This window comes from Dendrobates tinctorius, unplaced genomic scaffold, assembly GCF_039654945.1.
Source record: "Dendrobates tinctorius isolate UK_male_01 unplaced genomic scaffold, ASM3965494v1 ptg000144l, whole genome shotgun sequence".
Lineage (NCBI taxonomy): Eukaryota > Metazoa > Chordata > Amphibia > Anura > Dendrobatidae > Dendrobates > Dendrobates tinctorius.
In genome coordinates this window covers 3,280,898-3,300,629 of record NW_027361811.1, presented here as the reverse complement: position 1 = coordinate 3,300,629, position 19,732 = coordinate 3,280,898, and the positions used below count along the sequence as shown (strand labels likewise).

Genomic DNA, 19,732 nt, shown 5'->3' with positions numbered 1-19,732 from the left:
CTGTACTGACCACAATGTTTGGCACTGGACCGTTGTTTTAACGGATCCGTTGAAGGAAGAATTTTAAAGGAACCGCTGCCTGGGGAGAGAGAATTTTTTTCAGCCGCCAGAACAGGGTTTAGGGTTAAATTTGCGGCCGAGGCAAATCCTCCAGGCATGCACAATGTAAAATGCGGATCGGGCCGCCCGAAAAAACATTGCATTGTCCGTCCAGGCATGTCAGGGGAAGCCAAAAATTTTGGTGGATCCGCAAAAAATCGGATCCAACGGATGGCCATCCGTCAAGATCCGCCGGTAATGCAACTCAATGGGGAAAAAAAACGGATCCGCCAAGCAAAATGGCGAATCCGTTTTTTTTGCAAAACGGCGGATTTTGACTGATTTGAAAAAACTGATGTGTGAAACAGACCTTAAGAAATGCTACATCTATATGAATATAATGAATAGAAACTGCGGACGGCACCGCTATTACCATATATCAGCTGATGGTATGCGTCTGGCAGCAGGCTGTCATCCAATGCTCCTGGGTGCTTGACCTCGCAGCGATCAACTCATTGAATCCAAGTATCGGGAAGGTCGCACTCGGGTCCGTGGAAGCGCTTGAACAGCGCGAAATGGCCGTTGTCAGCTTGTGAACACTCTTGCCACACCACTCAGACCTGACATGTAAATATGTGTCAATAAACGAGCTATATTTTATCCTATCGAGTGCGACCTTTCCTATACTTGGATCTATATGAATATGCCCGCAGAGATATCCAGTTAGACACTCTGATTCCATGTAGCATCCATATCAAGAGACTGCAAAAAAAAAAATAGCTGGTAACGATATGTAGGGGCTCATCCATGGCCATTGTTCACTGAGTTAAGGTTCTGGTCGAATATCAAGTTGTCTTTTTTTTTTTGCAACTAAAAAAACTGGATCCATTACAGATGGAGCAAAACCAGATGCACACTTTCCATTTTGCATCCATTTGTCTTCCATTTTCAGCTGACCTGTTTTAACTAGAAGTGTCCTTGAATCACTTTCTGGCATGAGTATTGCTTAAACAATGGATCAATTTATGGATGTTATAACAGAAAATCATGCATTATGGTTCGTTTCCCGTGTACTTCAGTGTTTTAAAAAAAGTTGATTTAGTCGTTATTAGTGATGAGCACTCGTTCCTCGGCTTTTCCCGAACATGCTTGGGTGTCCTTCGAGTATTTTGGCATGCTCGGAGATTTAGCTTGTGTCGACATAGCTGCATGATTTGTGACTGCTAGACAGCCTGAATACATGTGTGGAATGCCTGTTTGTTAGGGAATTCCCACATGTATTCAGGCTGTCTAGCAGCTGCAAATCATTCAGCTGTGTCGACAAAAACTAAATCTCCGAGCACGCCAAAATAATTGGAGGACACCCGAGCAACGAGTATACTCGCTCATCACTAGTTGTTATCCATTTTTGTGCCAGACGACAAAAAACGTTGTGCAGATTGTATTTTTTGACCCAGCAAAAAAAAAAAACGAATAGCAGCTGGAAAGAAGGCAAAATGTAGGACATTTCCTTCCCCATTCAAGTGAATAAATCCTGTTCTAAATCATTTTATTTTCCCTTTTGTCATCCCAAACTGGATCTAAAAGCAGAAATAACTACTGGGCATGTCAACATAACCTTAGTATTTGAGTGGACTCAACGACAGCATCAACAAAGTCAGAATTGAAAGAAAAGAGAAAATATTTCCCTCCACCGAGCAAGCTTTGTTGTTATGAGGTCCTAAGCTTGTTCTTAACGTAGAATACTCTGTTACTTTTGTCAATTCGTTTGAAAATAAAGGCAAACCCCTTTTTTTTTTTCAAAATATTTAAATTATTAGAAACTCAAAGTTTTAATAAATTAGCATTTAAAATGTTGTAAAACTAGAATTAAAACAGTATAACTTTTTCTCCAAACTTGCAGTGAATTTGCAACGAGCGCTGATGTTGTGCAGCTGCCGTTTATAAATTCTGGATATGATTACTTTTAAAAACAGGAAAAAGCAACTTTATTTGCCTTTCTGATAAGGTGCTTGGTGCCATGTAATTATAAACTGGAGTTTTGTGTCACGGTTTTAGCTTATACAGTCCCTAATAAACTGCAGGCTTTTACTTGGCAAAGGATCTAAAGGACGCAACATGTTTTTCCCCTGTGGGTATAAGGGGATAGCCATCAAAATATAGTAAGGCTTTAGCCAGCGTTGATGTGGTACAGCATTAATCCTTTGTTGCGGAAATTCTTCGGAGGTTACAGACGTCCAGATATAGAAGGACATTATATCATTTTTTTACTTGTAGGACTTCTACCCTTCGAACGGCTTCTTTAGCTTTCAGGAGCATTAGGGTTAACACAAGAATGAAATCTTTTCATTAATGTAATTACATGGTGAGAGTTGATGGCTCCAAGAACAAAGTCTTTAGACACTCTAATAATAATGGGAACTATAGGGTGGAGAATTTAAACCTGTGAAGGCTTTTTTTTTTTTTTTAAGGTGGGGCAGGTTCAAAGCTATTAAGCGATTGGTCTGATGTAAAGGGAGTGGACACCTGGTCTGACAGCAGAGCGCAATATTGTGCCGACATGAAAGGTATAGCCAGGTGAGAGCAATCTAGGTGAGAACAGACACAGGGGCAGGGATTCCGGTGTTGTCCACATCTAAGCTGCATTTTCAGTCATTCATCTGTCTCCAGAGCCAGGTAACCTTATAATTCTGCGCTTTACTTGCTATACACTACCTAAATATGTGATGTCAAACACATTTACTCAATGTTAATTGTTAATCTGGTGCACGTGTTTTAGACTATTACTATGCTTTGTATGGGACAATATAACCTAACTTGTGTAGGCTCATAGTGCAATATATGAATCAAGTGACCTTTGTAGGTTTGTGATGGCTCAGAAAATGTAACCAGGTTACGTCATTCGGTTACAGTCATTCTTTTTTTTTCTTTAATTGATTTTGATGACTGTTTTTCCTTTCTTTTTTTATGCAACCTGTATACTGGTGCTACTTTGATTTACTATAAAGGCATTGTTAGGGCCAACTCCTTATACTGTCACAATTTCTTAACTTGGATGTCTGTGCTGGTATCATTTCTTTGATTTAAAGGCTTAATTGTAATGGTCTGAAAAATGGTTACCTGTAGAAATTTCACGAGATGCAAACAAAAGCTTATGATGGACAAATAGCAAACTAGAATAAAAAAGTGCATTATTAGAAATACTGATTTCATTCCCAATAGTAATAGCATCACATGTAATGCATTAGAAAAATACCGTACTTGTTTAGTCTGCCCCAACTTTCTTATCTGCGTGCCGTGCTAGTTCTCTGCTTACAAATAGGAGAATGGGAGAAGAAAAGCTAAATTCTCCAGAATCCAATATCCGTTATTTGGCAATATTTATCTTAAATATGTTTCTTCTATATTAAAAAGAAGTCTATATTAAAAAGAAATGAACAGTTCAGGACCAAACCTCTGACTGTCACAGTACAACAGTATAATGTTAATTCTTATTATTATGTGATTATGTAGAAGTGCTTTAAAATATAGGAAAAAAGACGGTGTCGTTTGTGATAAACCACATAAAAAATTTGTGAAATCATGCGAATATTTTTTTTCAATAATACTGTAAAAAACTATATTTTAAAAAGCCATAATATCATGGGTGATCTGTTTAGTCTTATACCGGATTAATGAATATATGATATATATTTACCGTATATAAAGAAGCAAGCAACTGACAATGTCAGGATAGGGCTAGTGTATGGAAACTGTCACTAATGTTCCTTACGTTGTAGGACAGTGCACACTCTTATGTACATGTGTTGTAATGTAAGCTATGGAAGGGTATTTCTAATAGTTTTTAGTTTAGAAGGAAAATTAAAAGTTTGGTGTGGGCTTCAGACAAAGATGAAATCATAAGATATCATGCTGTTGTCAGCTGATATGAAGAAGAATGGTAGAAGTAGTGGAGTTCACAGTAGACCTTGTTGACTGGCATATTGCGTATTCACACTAAATGTACATTGCAGAATGTGTGGACTCGGTGTGCTCTATAATGTCTATTTACTAACTGGTGAGGTGGTGTAACATGGTCAGTAAGGGAGATAAATCATAAGACAACTCCCAGCAAATTTCTACCCTTATGTTTCTTCCTTGAAACGTTAGAGGGTAAAGTGGTGTGACTCTATGTGGTTCAGGCTTCACCTGCGGGATCAGCCCCCTAGTATGTGCTCACCGGTTGGATGTCCTTTGTAGACCACACACATACTGTGGCGCAAAGAATTCTGTATTGTTGAAAGATGGGATTAACAAATATGATGACTGAAGTGTTTCCCATAGCATTATGTTATTCTTTTCCAAGGAAGAGGCCCTTCCTGGTTTTAGAAAGTGTACATACGGAGGCCATGGGTACATTTAAGTAGACTTTTAGTATTTCTGTGTTATCCCGATGAAAGTATATTAAAAGCATTTTAAATCTTAGAAATAACATATAAATGTCTTCTATTCTTCCTGCTGTTGGTATACGTTCTGTATTGATTACTCATAAATGTGTGTACGGCATATATGATCTTCCTCACCTTTCCTCTTGAATCATTCAGTAACTCTCGAGACCCGGTTGTGGCTTTGATGTGGATTGCAGCTCACTGAGGGGTATGGTCGCATGGCACACATTTGTTTCCATTTTGTCTAGTGAGAAAGCGAATTTTGAAGAAAAGTTAAGTGACGTGTGCAATTCACAAATTGTTTTCTGGACTAGACCTTATTCACAATGAATCATTTCTAAGCTATCAAATAAAGTTTACCGGATGCTAGACCCTTTTTTTTTCTCGTATTTGTGTGGAAGGTTGCTGGGTACTCTGCTTTCTTCCCACATCACAAAAACATGATGGCAGGTTCCGATAACACTTGAGTGTTTGTGGTAAGGAAATTGCAAGCTCCATTATGGGCATGAATGAATAAATTATACAGCGCAACCTTTTACATCTTTGCCAAATACAGTGGAACCAAAGAATATACCAGTAGACATAACTGCTTAAATGTCGTGTACACAGAAATAATATAGTGCATTTAGATCTAAGAGCAATCAATGCCACACTATTAATAAAAATGACTTTGAGGCAAATCGTACCTGTAGAAACTGCAATGATATATAGTAGACATTTAATAATACATTTTAAAATTTTTTTACTGGTTTAACACAAGCAACTGGATGTGACATTAGGGTGCAGCCCATTCATGCAGCGGGAAAAAGCAACCAACACCTTAAAAGCTTGACATTAGGGGCAAAGTGCTTAGGGTCTCTATCTTCTCTTCATTGTCATAGCAGTTTCTGGGACTCAAATAATTGATAAATGAAGTTAAAGACTCCGTTACAATTATGATCTGACTAGAGGTGGGCCCGTTGCTATCGCATTGGGAGGGCAGTGTGTGTGTGTGTGGGGGTCCCGCCGCTGCCTGCCCACTCACCTCCGTGCAGTCACAGTCGGCAGGAAAGACGGTGGTTTGTGGCCTGTGCTGGAGATAGGGTGCGGCGCCATATATAGATTCCTCTAAAGACCTCATCCACATTAGAAAGAAATCATCAGAATCTAGCGATTTTGCCAGGACTTGCTGACTATCTTATGTGTATATTAAATAGAGATGCCTGGTAGCGACCTACTCCCCTCTCCCCATTGAAAATACACAAACACTTGTCTAGATGAGCTATACATGTGTATGAGGGGGTAAAGAGTGAATGCTTTCAGCCAAGAAAACATTCAATCACCAGCTATTGAAGATGTTCGGGCACCTCTAGAGATGGCTGCTTGTTTTGTGTAGCCTACTAATATTAATTAAGATACACATGTTTTCTATATGCTCAAGTTGAAAGTCAGATACCTTACAGACATGACATACAAGGCATTCTGTAATGGTTTCAGCTATATTTTAAAAAAATATAAGTACTATGTATTACTATGCACAAATTTGAAAGGGGTTTTCCCACAAACAAAAATTCATTTTAATCTATAGATTTTGAAATCATAATTATTTCCACAATTGGATGTGATTAAATAAAATGTTCGTGTGCTGAGATAATTTTATACATGTGCCCCTGCTGTGTACTGTGTAATGGCCGTGTCTGACCGTACAGGAACATGGTCTGATCGTCATTTTTTATAATTTGGTTTCAATACAGATTTTGAATTTTTTGCTTTTAATGGCTCTTTGATTCCTTGCACCTTCAATATTGATGTGGTCATAAGTCAGCAGAAAAAAACTACAAACCCTCCCACTGGACTGTCAGAACGATCTCGCTCCTGAATCGTCAGTTAATTCATTCTGCAACCAGCAAAAGATAAGTGTACCACAAAGACTGTAGAAGGCAAAAAGTGCAAAATTTTCAATTAAACCCAATCAGTGCCAGACTGAAATGCCAACAGGCCCACCAGTAATATTGATATTGGGACCCCACTGTTCAGATGCAATATTACCTGACCCTCATTCAAAAACTCACCTATGCTTTGATATATTAATCTGGTTAGTTTGTTAAATGAATGATGAGATGTTGCTTTATCCTTGCACTGCTCACATGGGAGGCCCACTCCTGCACAGGGGCCCACCGGGGAATTCACCTGTTGCCCTATCAGCCAGTCCGAGCCTGAACTGAATTGCAAAATTTATTTTTATCCCAAACTATATGCATTTAAGTAAGAAAGAAAATGTCAACAATGGTGGACAACCCCTTTGTTTAATTAAAGCAAGATGAAGTCTTCTAGCTCCTTATGTTTTCCTTGGACATGCTGTACAAGTTCTTGTAGCCTCTGGGCCTGCATCAGCTTTCAGGACTTCCTCTGGATGGAGCTTACAGCTCTATAATTGGTCTGGCTTCTGTGATTTTAGGTGCATCTGTAAGGGTTCTCACTATCAGTACAGCTCATTACCGGTGACAACAATTGCTACCAGTCTAGAAATGTAAATTATTGGTACTGAATAGAAACCTTAAAATATATGCACTCCTACAGTCTGTCCACGTTTAGGGTTAGCTGGATTTATTCCTTGAGGTAATCTAATGGAAAATATTTTCAGGGTTTGTCTTAACACGATATGACCTTCAGCTAGGATATGCTGCCCTAGTGTTTTGACCCCTTCTGAACACACACATAGCTTGGGTAAAGCATACTATGTTGATTAGTCTTATGTGTAAGTGTTAGAATTAGGAGACCGGAATGAATTATAGTCCGATATATATATATTTTCTACTACTTTTTGTGTCTACTCTAGACACAGGAATGATTTAACGTATTTCCCATCAAATTTACATATTTTCAGCTGTGACAATCTATTTACTGGAATAGTAAAAAAAAAGAAGATTTGAAGGACTATAGCATTATTTATCAAGTTAAATTTCAGAAAAATGCCTATGTGAGTAATTGAAGGGAATGCCCCATGTGCGACCGGCTTAGGCAAGGTTGGCCGGTCTATGTAGACAGCTGATTCTTCATGTATTTGTAAATCACAATGGTTATATAGGACTGAGATTAATGAGTATTTGAAGAATAGTTTAACTTTGAAGCCAGCTAACCATAAGATGAAATTTGGTGTCTGCCTAAGGGACATTGTGTATTTAACATTCCTACCCAGACCCTACCTAGAAACTAGAGCTTCTACTTGTCTTCATCCAGACATGCCTTGTCCTGGAATGCACCCCAAATTATTTTCAATTGACTGGAAAACTAAAAGATTATTCTTTTTTTGATCCTTGGGAAAGAAAACTCAGCTGCTGATATTTAAAGTGAACTAGTGTTATATTTAATAGCCACATATATATATATATATTCAGTCGCCTAATCTTGTTGATCTATGGATTAGGTTCATCCATTATCCATGTGTTTGATGAAGATTGCCATCTCCGCAGTCACCTCTGTTTTGTGCACTCTGGTAGTTCAAAGGCTATGAGGCAGCTGATCTTCAGACATGTTTTTGTTTTTAGCATGAGGCATTAGTAGTGAGTGACATGTCCCATGTATGGCCCCTTACCTGCGATTATATAAGATTACAAGACCCTCCATTGTTGTGGCTTGGGGACCAACTGGTTCTTTGAGTTCATTTTGTTTGAAAATTGTTGACAAATGTTACTTAAAAAAAAAAGTAAAGCATGGAAAAAATGGATAAAAAAAAAATCTTGGTGTAGTGAATGTTGCAAAAGTACATACATAAGTAAGTGCTCCAGAATAGTAAGGGGGCTTATATCAGCCAAGCCAATTTGGACTGCCCTATTTAATTATTTCCAATATGTCAAGTCAAATTACTGCAGAGATCCCACTTTAAATAGTACATTAGTAAAGGAAATACAACTTCTCACGCAGCAGCTTTTTCTAGGTACGAAGTGTAGCAAATGTCATTCTACAGCAGAGTGAATGTAAACGGCTTGTAAGAACAATGCTTTTTTGAGTAGTGAATTTTTTCCTGGTTTTTTTGCCCTCAGTAGGGGTATAAGGTGTGGAATGAGGCGATAGGTTTGTATCACTGTTTCACTGCTTGCTGTTTGTATTGACTCGCGTGACTGCTCCATTTAGTGCAGTGTCATCATTACATGAACGAAATGGAGCTACTTGTTGAAATCTGCCGTTGTGAAAGGACGGAAAACCTAAGTTTAGCTATTTGAGACAATATATTTTTGGCCAGTGTGTTAACGTTTTCGTAGGAAATATCTTAATGAACTGTATCTTTCCAGATAAAAAATATTATATGATGTATACTTTATTTCCTAGAGGAGATTGGCAAAGTTCTCGAAATATTCAGCGCAAAGGGCTTCAGAAAGTTTGCTGGGTGGTATTCTAAAATATGATGATGTACACTGCAAATGAAAGTGAACTCAGAAATTAGTAAGCTATACTGGCCATATAATAATAATGAAACGGAAGCAAAATATTATCATATTGGTAAGGTGTATTTTAAATGTTAGCTGCTCAACGGTCAGGAAGAATCATTCAAGAATTGTCAAGAATTACCGTATTCTATTTCTACTTTTTATGTATTAGGCCATAGCCATGATTTTTATATCTTTATTGTTCCTTCCTGTACTGTTTTTCTACATATTAACTTTGTTTTTATTTTATTTATTTTTGTTTTTTAATGCTCGTGCTACATAAGCAAAGCATAATAATAATTTTTAAAAAATGGTAAATGCATGAAAAGGGAAATGCACACAGAAATTAATACAAAAAATGTATAAAAAGTTATAAAAAAAATGCACACAAAATTGTATAAACACCCAACCTCCGAAACATGGTCTACTGTTGTCTGTGACTTATTCTGATATGGAATATTTGAATTTTGGGGCTTACTGCTAGTGTTGTGTATGGACATGGGAAGGTGCTTGTTTATGGATTATTATTATTATTTGTTTTATTTGGTGTTAAAAGAATTTTTTGGGTGGAAATATAAGTGTATATAATATGGTTTTAATTGTGTATGATTTGTTATTGTCTGTATACTTTACCGTTTTTTGCAAATGTTCCCACTTGGCAGATTTGTTGGCGAAATTTCTGCAACTGCGTCACACATCTGATTAGCGCTTGCAGAAATCCATGGGCTTGTTGCCGAAGCGACTCCATTCAGTTGTACAAAACTGATTTACAGTTGCCGACATTTTTGCAGCAAATTTGTCATGTGGAAGCCCACATTTACATGTAAAGCTTATCTATATTGTAACAGGTTGTAGGGGGGTCTTGTTAGATTCAGCTGTCAGAAATGAGTGTTAGTGGTCGACCCTGGAAAAACAAAGTGTGAAACTGTCACTTTTTGCGTAGCACTAATATAGGGCTGTATAAAAATATAGGGCTTGTATAATACTATCCAGGTAGCAGAAGATGATTAGGGAACGCAACAGAAACTTAGGGATACCTTAGGCATACCTGTGTGTATGTGTGTGTATATATATATATATATATATATATATATATATATACACACAGCTCTGGCAGAAATTAAGAGGCCACCACATCAAATCCCTGTCATGGGCAGCCCATTCTCCAGACCTGAACCCCATTGGAAACCTCTGGAATGTAATCAAGAGGATGATGGATAGTCACAAGCCATCAAACACACAAGAACTGCTTACATTTTTGAGCCAGAAGCAGTGTAAAAGACTGATGGAAAGTATGCCAAGACGCATGAAAGCTGTTATTAAAAATCATGGTTATTCCACAAAATATTGATTTCTGAACTCTTCCTGAGTTAAAACATAAGTGTTGTTGTTTCTAAATAATTATGAACATTTCTTTGCATTATTTGAGTTCTGAAAGCACTGTTTGTTTGTTTGTTTGTTTGTTTGTTTTTTTTAATTTTGACCATTTTCTTTGTCAGAAAAAAAAATACAACATTTATTGCTTGGAAATTCGGAGACATGTTGTCAGAAGTTTATAGACTAAAAGAACAATTTACATTTTACTCAAAAATATACCTATAAAGAGAAAAATCAGACAAACTGAACATTTGGAAGTGGTCTTTTAATTTTTGCAAGAGCTGTATGTATATATGTGCATTTTTGGTTACTGCAGTTATGGGGGATGCTTATGGTCTGTTAGTGGTATGCAAGCGGTTAAGATTGCAGTCTGTTGTTCTGCGTGATTGCAACGCTCCATAATAAACCGTTTCATGCCACTTTCATGTTCGCTTTTCTCTACTCTTTAATTCAGTATAAACAGTTCTTGCCGTAGTAAGTTGGATAAATATAGCAGAGAACCCTTTTCTGGTAGAAGAAGATCCGTAAGCATTTCTTAACCATTTTTGGGAAGAATTGATCTATCTAAACTATGAGAAAGAGGGGCGGCAGTGTCTGTAAATTGAAGTGACATCATATGTATTACTCCCATTGATCCGCTTTTAGACTACAGGCAGGATAAAAGGAAATGGCATCAGGGAGGAAGTATGCCTCATTTAGGCACAGATCCCAGCGTGATAATGGAGTAATAATAGAAAACACGCCACTATCAATCGCTCGCTGCATTAGTCCACAGCACATTTTCTCTCTGAGGAGGATTCCAATACCCTCATTGAAGTGCAGCCTGAACCAAATGGGATATTCGGCATGGCAGCTGTAGAGCGATGTGTCTGATCTCCACTCCTGGGTTGGAGCTGGGGATGGTTAAGTGCAGAATTATGTCACATTTCATGCCTGTGGAAAGGTCAGTATTCAACTGCAGACCTAGAACCTGCCTTTGATTGTCCTGCTGTAATGTATGGATTGACAGATCATGCCTGGTCTTGTGGGTGGTCTTGCTTTTTTTTTTCTGCTGTGAGACAGATGGGCTGTGTCCGGCAACCACAAGTTTTTTTTTTTCCTCCTTGTATAAGGCAGGGGGGTTTCTTCTTTAACTTTCTCATTGTTTCAATTCTCCACAATAACGCTAGGTCGAATTTCCTGTCTGATAAAGTCATACATTTACATGCTGGAAGATGAAGTCGGAATATTAGGAATGCTTCAGATGTTAGAATTATATTTTTTAAGTTTTGATTTGCGTGGTGGAGAAATTTAATATTACTATATTGTCATAGTCTTTCGGCATTTTGCGGGGATTTATGTCATGCGGTAGGCGTGCAGTAGGCAAATGTGTTCTCTTTATTTCAGCTATTCATACGGATGCTTTTTTTAGCTCAATTTTTGTTACTAACACGCTTTAGAAAAACTTTGGATTCATGAGATTTTATCAGGAAAGATGTATATCTTTGTACCGTGTTAGCCGTGAGATTGAGCCGTGACGTGAGATTTTATCACGTCATATGAAAGAAAAGATGCACTTTGTACAATGGATTCATCATTTACACTTCTTATTACAATTTGAAGAAGATAGATAATATAGATTAGAGGTAAATAGATTGATATCAACACAGTCTTCAGTAGTGTTTGCAAAAAATATTCTCAAAGGAAATGCCAAAAATTCTCCAATGAAATAGCAAAACAACAAAAGTTGAGGCGGTATAGGTGGGGAAAAAAGAGGATTTAATGTTGGGAGGAGTAAAACCACCTTTTCTCCAGTTTTATCTTCTGAAGCGCTTTCGTGAAAAAGTTCCACCCTTGGAATGAAACATCGCCCTGACATGATTGGTTAATAAATCACCATATTTTCGACTTTTGTTGTGCTGCCTTCATCTTTTTTGTAGATAGATAGATACTGGCGCATTTTGGTTAATTTCATTGGGATGTTAAGAGATGACATTAATGTTTTTATTAAAAAAAAAAAAAGTATTACAATATGATCAGTCATCATTATATGTATAATTCCTACTTGTTCATATACATTTAGCATTATTATAGTATCTATCGCTTCACTATTTATATCCCCCAACTTTACTGTAATTTTTATATCATCATTCAACAATTTTCAGCGTGCCCGTGTGTACCAAAATAGCTGATTCTTTTATCAAGGAAAGATGTAAATCATAAGATAAGACTTCGTTATATACCAAGTATTTGGAGGTGCTTTATACTTTGTGAATGTAAAATTTCCACCTTCACCAATTTACTCAAATCTAAAAAAATGAGAGATATTTAATTCAAATGATCATTTTATGCACTCCTCATTCTGGCTCAATAAAAGTCATTTTTAATAATATTTCTAATAACATAGCACAATATTATTATTTTGCAGAGTGTACCCAATCACTTTGTAGGTTTTTTTTTTTAGATGCTTTACTTTTTGCATGTTTTTATTTTTCATTTGTAAGAAGTCGTTTGAAAGTTGCCTACATTCGGAACAAATCGGATGCGTGCCATATAAGAAATAAAAGGCCTGTTTCTTATTAAATGTACTACCTACGTGACAGGTGTTATTTACCCGACTTTCAGACTAAGGTGTAGATATCCGATCCCTTCGGATACACTGGGCACATCTGGCCTCACCTGTGCAACAATAACTTTTGCTTCTCTATAACGAATACCTACATTTTGGGAGATAAAAAGGCTTTGATGCTAGAGGGCAGAAATTTGACAACGGCTTTGCAAACTGAAACGAATTCGGTAAAATGCAAATGGTGTTTAATTTAAATGTCAGTTGTGGCGGTAAAATAAGATATAGGAGGCCTGAGGGCAGCCATTGTTGTTATGAAAGTTTGAGCTGTCATAAGCTGTCTGGCAACTGGGTAATTTATATTGGGCTCTAACACCTGGTCTTTAGAAATATAGAACATGCATTTGTAAGAGATTTACAAGGGGAGAGCGTGACACCAAGCTGCCAGACTTGTAATGGATCAACTACGACCACTGAAAAGAAACCTGTGTATTTTGGGGGGCAGCTGACGATTTTCTCATGTGTTGTCTTTAATAGAATTGTATATTGTGTATCTCCCACTTCCTTTCTTTCTGTTTGCGAGGCATTTCCTTCGTGTAACATTTCAAAGTCTTCCTCGTTGAACCGCATCTCTGCGTTCTGTAAAGTTCTGACATAAAAGGAATGCTCTACATGCACGGAAAGTCTGGTGGCTTTTTTTATTTTTAGTTCATCCTAGGTGAGGCTTAGATGAGTATGAATGGAAAAAAAAGTCTGAAAATTCTTTAAATGTATTCTTAGAGAAATATCTTTTTTTGATCTATATGTTTATTTCACGGTATAGCATTCTTGTTTACAGAGAGCTGTCTCGTCAAGGGTGAGGCCTTGCAGACTTTTTTCACCTACAAGGCCTAGTCACTCCAATCCGAGAAACAAGTGACAAGACGTTGAGCAGTGTATGTCTGGGTTACGACCCAGGAACTTTTCTAACCTCCCACTTTTTCCCCAATCCCTAACACACTTAACCATACATTGGCAGATGTAAAATACGTCTTTTTAATCACACAGGACAAACAGCGCGCGGCTTGTTATAGTGGTGACGAGTGATTTTTATTCTATGATGAATTACACTGTAGGAGCGTTGTGTTCCCTATTACTCCGAATCCCTTTCAATATAGGAGATGGATTTGTTTTCCATAATACAAACTTTAAATGGAGTAGAAAATGAATGACTTTTATGAATAGTTACAAACGAGTATATTAATGCTTATAATTTGTTCACAGATTGTTCCAGATCAGCTGGTTTTACTTTTGGATTTGCTGCTAGAGGAGAAGACATTATGCGCAAAGGCCCTGCAAAGCTTAAAGAAGACCTACAGGTTGCAGGAGCAGGATGCAGAGGTGAGATCCAGACGTCCTATGGATGGATATCCCTTTTCTGTTCCAATGTGGGAACCAATCTTTTAAAATACAATCTTTTAAAATAATTGTACTAATCTAGATAGGAAATTTGTTTTTAAAAATTTCGGCGGGAGGTTAAAAAGATAAAAATATTCACTTTACTAATCCTTTAATTCTCCTGATCTGAATCTGCCCATCCTCCAGTAAACTTTGCTTCCTACTGCAGCAATGACATCCTCTGAGGATGTCGTCAATGCCTGTCGGAGGCGGAATGAGAGCAACAAAGGATTTTTTTAAAAACCGTCTCCAGCATTTTGAAAAATAAACTCACTCCCTAGTCAACCGCTTTACGTTTTCTCTGCTTATGAAACCACACTCTGGATTTTTTTTTTTTTAAATTGTTTTTGTTGAAAATTTTTAAACAAGTAAAATAACAAACGAAAAACTTCTCTGCCCCCAGCATATCCCCCTCGTATATTATGTTTGAATAATACATATACATCAGTAAAACAATTAACTATTCAAATGGCTGCTCCATCCAAAACAATGAAGTAAATACGAGGATTATCATTTTCATAAATGTCAATTCCATATGTAAGAATCACATTGGACTTAGGGGGTCCTTCCACTTGACAACCAGGGTGTGAATAAAATTAGAGAGATCCTGCGGACCCCACCACCACTAGTTCACCTTAACCGGAGCACCCCTGCTACAATTCTTTCTTGATACCACACTGTTGAATTTAAACAATTTTTTATATAATTTTGTACATTGGTAATATATTGATGAAGGATTCCCAAATTTCAAACACTATTTATCTTTCTGATCCTTATGGAAGGAGGCCTCTACCCATTGAGTAGATTGAATAGATATTTTTTCCAGAAATAGTTTGAAGGGTGCTGATTGTTTCTGTAACCAGGTAGATAACATGGATTTTACTCCTCCAGCCTCCTCAAAATGTAACAGTTTACTCGCTCCTTATATTGGTAAATTTCTGGGTTTAAATAACCAAATATAGCCCATAGAGGACCTTTTGGTACAAAGTTACTTAAGTGTGTCATTGTAAATGATTGAATATGGGACCAAAAGGTTTAGATACTTGGACATTCCCATAAGCAGGGATAGAGGTTTGCATTAGGGGTTTGGCACTTAAAATGGTTATTTTTTGTCTATATTCCCATTATTTATCCCTTTAAAGGAGCTTATGACAGTGGCATTTTACTAAGTCAGTGTAATTTCTTTGAGATAATTACCTGTAACCTGGCAGACTTCATTTGCAACCTGTAAAACTAATTGTACAATCTATAAATGTAAAAAGGCCATGTAGTGTTACAATGGTAAAGATCTACAAGGGTATTAAAGTTTAGGGTGTTTGGATTCTTACACCTTATCTCCGCCATGGGATAAATATCATTCTGTAGTTAATTAAGGGCTATAGAATGACATAAAGCAGGTGTACAGGTCTCATCTGACATTCTTATATGTAATATTGATGTGTTGAAGAACTTTTTCTTTACATGACAGACCTGAAATATGTAGAACAGGTCTTATGTTGTGGCTCATGACAGTAAAATGTGAAATAGCCGTAGGCCCCTCACCGTTGTCTCCTCATAGTCTCACACTCTACCTAATTACTGGTAATAACTGCTTTCCATCTTCCTGTAGCTTGGAGGTGTCCTTTAACTTTAGAATTCTTTAAAATTGACAAATGGGAATAAACGGCAGGTCTGAAAAATGAAGTTTATATAATACACAACAGTGGTGGAACGTGGAATCAACAGAGTTAACACTGATGGTAACGGCTCTCAGTGGTAGACCTCCTGTGATCAACTTGACTATGGAGTATCCACATTCTTGTGCAAACCAGATAACACTTATAATTCATTTTTGACAAATGAGCTGATTTTCCTTACGTTTGTTAATGATAACCGAGGAAACAATAGGCATATATTTTATCCACTAGGCAACATCTATAACTTTTCTGATAAGAGAGCCATTGCCTTTCCATATCATATTGACTGCAAAGAGAAGAAGCCAGTAAGGCTTCCTAGCTGTGGTCAAAAAAGGCTGTAAAGGGCCTGTCACACTAAGAGATATCGCTAGCAATATCGCTATAACTAGTGACGTTATAGCGATATTGCTAGCGATATCGCTGCGTCTGATACTTCCCTACGACCCGCTCCCCCGCTGGTTATCGCTGATCGCGCGAGAACGTCCTGGACTGTTTCTCGTCGTCAGCTTCCTGCGGCGCTTCCTGCTGTGACGACGAGCGACGCGTGGAGCCGGGCGGGAGGACGCAGGATCGCCTGGTGTGACAGGTAAGTAGCGACCCCCGTCCCCAGCGATGTCGCTAGTGAGATCTGCCTGTGTGGCAGCTCACTAGCGACCACTTAGCGATGCACCAGCGATCCTGACCGCGTCATATCGCTGGTCGGGATCGCTGGTACATCGCTAAGTGTGACAGTACCTTTAGATCCATGCACTTATCGGGCTGCAGGGTTTTAGAAGTCAGATGGAAAGAGCCTGTAATGTAGAGTCCCAGTGAGAGCGATGTTATGCAGATCAGAGGGAGAAGCAGGAGTTATGAGTCTGGACTGAGAATGCAGAACAAATAAGGCAAGGAGAGAACTTCGAGTAACTTCTTTGGAATTTACAGATATTCACACACAACGAGTTCAGAACTTTCTTGGGTTCTGTTTCTAACATGTGGAGGCTTTCTTCAGGTCCTGCAGCCAATTTATGTGAAATGATTAGGGAAAGGAAAGTATAACAAAAGTTATTTTTAAGAAACCTTTCACTTTTTTTACGTTACCACTTTTGGTCCTTTTCAGGCAGCTTTCTATGTAATGTTCTGATGGAGAAGACACATTTATTGTGATACTGGTGAGATATATTCATACATAAATGTTGAATCTCATGAAAACTGACAATAATGTAAGCTGATTCAAACAACCTGCTCATTCTGTATGTCATTTCCCATCACCTCACCATTGACAGTTGTCTAAACTGCTAGGAAAGGTAATCAGTCCTTATCTATTATCACCCACTAACATCCTCCATTATCTCTCATAAAGGTAATGTAATTGTGTATTCACACTGGACAATTATGTGAACAAGAATTCCCAGGAACACTCATTTCCTGACAATTATCCAAGGCTTCTAGTCACCCGATGAACCAACATTCATTTGGTGAAACTATTTTAAAACTTGCTTGTAAATCGTCGTTCTTGACAGCGCATCTTTCTGTATGAACAGGACATGTGCTGCCGAGAACAATGACAATCTATGCATTCAGAACAATCATATTACCAATTGTTCTGTGTGTACGGGAAGTGTAGTTTACCTGTCTAAAGAGGTTATTAAATTACTGCCGATTGGCTTCTATGTAGCTGACCAGTGGTCATTTAACAGCTACCATTGGCCAATGTAAACTCACCATAGGCTGTAATATAGACCCCTTCCAAAATGTAAACCATGCTTCAGTATGTGGGAAGCAGACAGGTTCAGTGGACCCTACCACCCTACAAATAGACACCATTTTTGTGTGGATGTGCACGTAGTTAGCAACTGCTGTATCGCTAAGGCCCCCTTCACATGTCCATGTTTGCAGTATGTGTGGCATCCGTTTTTTCCAGTGATACCACACATGCCCATTATAATCTTTGGTGCTGTGCACATGACAATGTTTTTACACGGGCCATGCTTCCCATGTCTGTTTTAAACTGGCAACACCGATGACAAGGGCCAATATAAGTCTATGGGTCTGTGTGAACCTACAGCACACAGATGGCATCAGTGTGTCATCTATAATCTGTCTGTGTTTAACATTGCAAACTATAGGAGAAGTTTGCAATTTCATTTTCTTTAGTCATACCGGAAGAACACCTTTTGGCACACTGATGACACTCTGACACACTGGTGGCACACTGCTGACATACTGATGGCACACTGATTGCACTCTGATGGCACTCTGACACTCTGATGACACATTCTGATGACACACACTGATGGCGCACTGATGGCACCCTGATGGCACCCTGATGAAACACTGATGACACACTGATGGCGCACTGCTGGTGCACTGATGGCGCACTGCTGGCACACTGATGACACATTGATGACACTGATGGCTCACTGATGACACACTGGCACACTGATGGTGCACTGCTGACGTACTGATGGCACACTGATGACACACTGATGGCACACTGCTGACGTGCTGATGGCACACTGATGACACACAGATGACACACAGATGGCACCCTGATGACACACAGATGGCACACTGCTGATGCACTGATGGCACATTGATGACACACTGATGGCACACTGGCACACTGATGGTGCACTGCTGGCACACTGACGACACACTGCTGACGCACTGATGGCACATTGATGACACACTGAAGGCACACTAATGGCACACTGATGGCACACTGGCGCACTGCTGACACACTGATGGCACCCTGATGGCACACTGATGACACACTGATAGCGCACTGCAGATGCACTGATGGCACACTGATGACACATTGATGGCACATTGAGGGCACGCTGATGAAACCCTGATGACACACTGATGGCGCTCTGCTGATGGCACTCTGACACACTGATGGCACACTGCTGACATTCTGATGGCACTCTGTCACTCTGATGACACACACTGATGGTACACTAATGGCACCCTGATGGCACATTGATGACACTGATGGCACACTGATGGTGCACTGCTGATACACTGATGGTGCACTGATGGCACATTGACGGCACACTGCTGACGCACTGATGGCACACTGATGACACGCTGATGGCACAGTGATGACACACTGATGGCACCCTGATGACACACTGATGGCACCCTGATGACACTGTAACAAGGTGACACGGGGTGGTAGTCATGACCAAGTCTCTTAAAGCAACAGTCCATAAACACCCCAAACCTTGTTCATGAAAAAACTGGTGTGGTCTCTGTCCCACAGCACAGTCAGTTACCTTATTTTCCATATTCACTGCAGCCACTGAGGGTGAGGTTCCAGGAACAAAGCATGTTAGGCACAGTTCTGATCCAACAGGGAAGAACTTTACTGTACTTGAAACAGGGGTTCCTGTTCTGCCCCTGTATCTGCTTTAGGCCGGTCAGCATCAATGGCTCAAACTGGAGTGCCACACAGTCTTTCTGAAGATGAACCTATGGTCCCAGGGTCTGTCCACTCTGCCTGGCCGGCAATAGCAGCAGACTGCCATAGCCTTTATTCCCCAGCCGGTGGTCCTTTCTGTCCCAGACAGGGACACACGTCCTGCCTCTGGCAATCCTGCCTGGGCTCTGCCCAGATGCAGGAACTTCCTGCTCCTTACCCACTGACCTGACCGGCCTCTTTCATTAACTCTTTCTATCTCTACCCTAACAATACAACAGAGAGCATATACAACACAGGTTAGACATTAAAATAACATATTATGACAATACAAACACAGCACATGAATTCAGTATAGATAAATGACATAAAACATTACATGCAAACCACCTGGGTACCACACGAGGTAACGGAGAGATGGG

The 19,732-nt window shown here is 39.0% G+C and overlaps 1 protein-coding gene across 14 annotated transcripts in view; it reads left to right on the top strand.

The window, feature by feature from the left end:
* Positions 1-19,732, top strand: part of AOPEP (aminopeptidase O (putative)) — a 767,795-nt gene that overhangs the window by 713,103 nt on the left and 34,960 nt on the right. For all 14 annotated transcript variants that reach the window (XR_012220365.1, XM_073545970.1, XM_073545966.1 and 11 more), the window contains one exon: positions 14,058-14,174. Coding sequence is in view for 13 of the 14 variants with exons in the window: in XM_073545970.1 (XP_073402071.1) it covers positions 14,058-14,174 (117 nt within the window). In the remaining variant the exon portion in view is untranslated. Of the gene's footprint in view, positions 1-14,057; positions 14,175-19,732 lie in introns of those variants that run through there.